Source organism: Grammomys surdaster, unplaced genomic scaffold, assembly GCF_004785775.1.
Source record: "Grammomys surdaster isolate TR1022 unplaced genomic scaffold, NIH_TR_1.0 125834, whole genome shotgun sequence".
Classification (NCBI taxonomy): Eukaryota; Metazoa; Chordata; class Mammalia; order Rodentia; family Muridae; genus Grammomys; species Grammomys surdaster.
Window position 1 is genome coordinate 359,987 of NW_021620662.1, and position 4,942 is coordinate 364,928.

Genomic DNA, 4,942 nt, shown 5'->3' on the forward strand with positions numbered 1-4,942 from the left:
AGAAAAAAAGATGGAATTGGGTAATATTTTTGTCAGCAATGTACCTGCCATGCAAGCTTGACAACTAGACTTCAGTCCCCAACTCCAACATGAAAGACATGCACCTGAACTCCAGTGTTAAGAAGGTAGAGACATAAGGATTCCTGGAGTTTGCTGGCCAGCCATTCTAGTTGAATACACCAGTTCCAAGTTCAGTAACAGATAGAAAGAAATATGGATGGATGGATGGATATTGGGCAGTGGTGGTGCACACCTTTAATCCCAGCACTCAGGAGGCAGAGGCAGGAGGATCTCTTAAGTTGGAGGCCAGCCTAGTCTACACAGAGAAACCCTGTCTTTAAAAAAAAAAAAAAAAAAAAATGGGGCCAGTCATATGGCTCAACTGGTATAAGCACTGGCTGACAATCTGATTTCGATCCCTAGAATCCACAAAAAGCCAGATGTCCTGACTCATATCTGTAATCCCAACATTCCTTCAGCAAGCTAGGAGACAAAATGAGAATTACCCTAAAGTGCGAGGGCCAGCTAGACTAAACTACACAGAGCATACAAACAGTAAGAGAAGTGGAAGTGGAAGGAGAGGACCACCTCCCAAAAATCTGCCCTCTGACTTCCACACCTGTCCCTGGCATGCTCACCCACTCTTACATATACATGCTCACACACAACAATAAAGGAAATATGTTAAATAAGTAAATAAGGTAGAGAGTGACTGAGGACAACACTGGACATCAAACTCTGGCCTACACACATACATACACTGGTGCACAAATACTTAAATACACACACATACATACACTAGTAAACAAATACATAAATACACACATACATATAGTAGTGCACAAATACATAATACATACATACATATATGCATGCACACATACATGCAAACATACATACATACAAGAAAAAAGTTAATCAATTCTCTCCACAGACTGAATGAGAAACCAATGATGTGAACTAAAAAATGTGTTTACTTTTAAGGTTTTTTTTTTAAGTGTAAAAAGCTTTTTTAGTTAGATAAAAAAGAGTAAAATCCACTGGTAGAGGGTCAGCCATGAATATTTATCAAGACCAATGACTTCTGTGTCCTTGAGGAAAGCAATGCCTAAGGTACAAATACCTGCTTGGAGATGAAAACAACCACACACCAATCCATGTGACAGATATATTCCTGAAAAGACTAATCCTAAAAACCAAAGTGTAGCAATCTATATATTTAACTATTCAGTATCTTGCTCTCCTAATCTTTGAAATGGCACATATGTATTAGGTTATTTAGAGAAGAGTTAAATAATAAGGCCACTTGGTCCACTGCCAGGCACAGAGCAATGTTCTTCCTTGGAACAGAATCACAACTCACACCATGTCCACTAAGAAATACTAGATGCAGCAATAGTAACAGTGAGATGAACTAGCTGGATCATCAACACCTTGGTTCTCATAATTTTCTTAGAGCCCATATTTTAATCATAAAAGGTACTCTAAATGATGACAGAAGAAAGGACTGCCATTGGCTCCTCTCACCCACTCTGCCCACCCTACTCAAAAGAGGGGAAGCTGCTGAAAAGGATGTAAAAAGGGACAGTCTTTCCATGTTTCTACACTGTCAACATGCAACGATGACAGATCTAACCTTAAAATTTGTATCAGGACTACCCTTCAACAAACTATACTAAAGAATTTACATTTTCTTTAATGATAAAAATGCAAGTGATTCCTGTTTGGTCATCCACCCCAAAATAACACACTATAAAGAATATAGGAGTCTGAATCGTCCTGCCAAAAAATGTTGTATTTTCACACAGGAACAACTAAGTATGGACTATATCACTACAAGATTTCTGTACACCATCCAAACTACATTAGGTTCAGAAAGAGAAACCAAAATTAAATTTTAAAAAATTCAGTTTTTGAGGTAAAGGAATAGATGAATCTGCATTTCATCTGGAAGCTCACTGTTGAAAGTTTCAAACACACAAAAGATTCCCAAAATATTGAAGTTGGATGATGAATACCAGAGTTCACTACACTACACTATTCTAATACATATATTCAATAATATATACATTTTAATAATTAGTTTTGAAATGTGTGTATATGTATGTGTCTATCAGTATTTATATTGAAAGTCACAATACAATAATCTAATAAAGAAATAAAATATGGTTTAAAAATTTTATGCACACCGGGCAGTGGTGGCGCACACCTTTAATACCAGCACTTGGGAGGCAGCGGCAGGGGGATTTCTGAGTTCGAGGCCAGCCTGGTCTACAGAGTGAGTTCCAGGACAGCCAGGGCTACACAGAGAAACCCTGTCTCGAAAAAAATCAAAAAAAAAAAGTTTTATGCTTCAAAAGTAAGTGAATTTCACCTATACCTATCTTGTCATTCTAGAACCTGTACTGCAAATAACCAGACTAACAGTAAAGGCCTAATACAGGAAATAATTAAGTGCCTAAAATAAAGCAAGTCTAATCTTGAAAATATAGAGGCAAAAATGATGGCTACTAAACAGTTATTGCAACTACTGCACATTTATATCTGGCACCATGTATTATATTCTAACACTGGATGAGTGAGAGAAAATTATTTTAAAGCCAAACTCCTTTTTCATTCTTTTAAGTTGACAAGCAACAGAAAATTAAAGTCTAAAGAGCTCCACTAAAGGTAACTTCTAAAAATGGAATGGAGAGAAAAAGAATCTCATAACCACTTCAAATAACTCATTGCCCTCCATAGTACAATCAACAACTTCCAATGACCAAATTTGATAAATTCTTCCAACGATAAACACAAATTTACAAAAGCATTAAGCTCATACTGTGGCTGCCTCAGGCCTTTTTCAAATTGCCATTCAATTATCACAAGATAACCCTAAACCCACTCCAAAATTTAACCTTGGTTAGTTATTTCTAAAACTAAAAGTAGCCAAAATTTTAAAAATACTAATTTGCAGTAAGTTAGCCTATATCAGCACTATGAACATGAATTCTGTGTTTAAAACTAACTATAGCAAAACGTAACTTAGGCAAAGACTCACATTAGCTCCCAAGTCCAAAAAAAAACAAGTCAGTTATTCAAAATATTAAAGAGAAATGCAAGCTTAAACATACACTCCAAGAGGAAAAAAGTTACAGCCAAATTCTCCACTGAACACTTGACCACAAACACAGACACAGACACAAATATACTTCCATATCAACAATTGCTTAATTAGCACAAAAGTGCTCATGTTCATTCAAAACTTGAAGCATCAAATTTTGCATAATTCTCTTTAAACTGAAATACAAGTAATTGCTTCATTTAGGTCAAGTAGAATTTTGTGTCTATCCGTGGAAAAAGCCATTAGTTTGAGTGAAGCACATGACCCCAGCTTCGGTCTTGTTCCCCAACTCACCGAGAAAAGTATATGCTTATAAAATATTTATCTACTTACCAGGTTAAAGACAGTTTCTACAATATCCCTGTTGGACACTTCTCCAACTTCAACCAACCCGGTGAGCACGGCGAATTTCATTCTGATGCCCCTAATGGGGAGCCCCGGCTTCAGAGATAAAGCACCCCCTTCTGTAGGGGTTTCTTCTTTCCCTCCACCTCCCCCGTCATCACCTGTTGGTGGCCGGGAAGGGGCACGATTGTCTTCACTAGCCATTACTAGTTCACGAGAAAGGACAAGTCAGAGTCACCCTGAGCCAGCAGTCGCTGCACTGAGAGGAGGCACAGCACACGCAAACGCTAAACCAACAAGGGTCTCTGTTCCAACTTGAGGAGAAACCCCAAAAGCAGGAAAGTCCTTGGCGTCGCCCTCCTCCTCTTGGAGAATATTTGTCCAATCTCACTCCCGGAGGCTGACAACAACGCCAAACCCTATTGGAAGATTAAACATTTGTTAAATAGGGTAGGTCCGTCGTGGGATTTTTTAGGGAGGAGAGGGAAATAGTTACTGTCTGTCAAATAAGTTACTAAGGGCACCCCAGGGCCAGCCGGCCGCTCCTCCCGGGCTCCAGAGCCGGTTCCGCCGAAGGCGGGTCCTCCAGGCCGGCGAGCAGGTTCACTCCTCCCCCACCCCGCGCAGGTGGTGGGCGCAGGGCAGGTGCACCGCGGGGAACTGTCGCGGGCAGCGGAGGGGGCCCCCGCGACCACGGAGGTCCAAAGTTCCTCCTCACCCAGAGACTCCGGCCTCGTCCTCACCCCCGCCGGGGCGCAGCGAGACGGAGGTGGCGGCGGAGATCCAGGGCAGGAAAAGGCGGGGGAAGGGGGCGGTGATTCTCCTCAGCGCTCGGCCCAGGGGGAGGAGTGGAGCACCTCGCCCGGGCACCTGAGCTCCGCTGAGGAGAGGAAGGGAGGTGTGTGCTGGGGCGGGAAGGCAGGCCCGACGCCACTGCGACGAGGGGGCGGGGGAGAGAAAGGTCAATGCACCTGGTCGCAGCCTTCAAGTTTCCCTAGTCCGCTCCCCGGGAGCCCGCGGCTGCCTAGAACTCCATGGTTTCCTAGGCCGCCCCACCCCTGCGCTCAGCCCTTGCAAAAGCAGCTACTGCAGGCACTAGCGACGCCGCGGCTCGTGCTGCTGCGGTGGCCGAGGATGCTACTGCCACTGATGGCCGGGCCACGGCGCGCGGGACTACCCCCGTGCCTACTGAAGCTGCTCCTCGCCGCCATGACAGCGCCGAGGGCCGCCGGGCGCGGCGTGCGCGTGCGCGAGCGCGCGGGGTGGTGGGGCGGGCGAGCGCCCAGGCGGAGGCGGCTTGGTAGGGGACGTGCGGGCGGGCCCGGGAACCGCGAGTGAGCAGGGGAGCCGAGCACGCGCTCCCTGGAGGGGCCACGCGGGCGAGAGCGCGCCTCGGGTGCGCGCTGCTCAGGTAGTGCAGCAAGCGGCGCGCTTTTCCCGCACTCTTCGCCTAAGCTGTGCTTCGGGGAGAGCGAGGAGTGTGTTGTTAAG

General features: G+C 44.8%; 1 protein-coding gene across 1 annotated transcript in view; it reads right to left on the reverse strand.

The window, feature by feature from the left end:
* The window catches only part of Lrba (LPS responsive beige-like anchor protein), a gene marked incomplete at its 3' end in the record, with an annotated part of 362,529 nt that extends 358,659 nt beyond the window's left edge, over positions 1–3,870 (reverse strand). Inside the window, exon 1 of the mRNA XM_028789471.1 lies at positions 3,440–3,870. Coding sequence (XP_028645304.1) covers positions 3,440–3,655 — 216 coding nt within the window. The remainder of the gene's footprint in view (positions 1–3,439) is intronic.
* Positions 3,871–4,942: the final 1,072 nt, after the last annotated feature.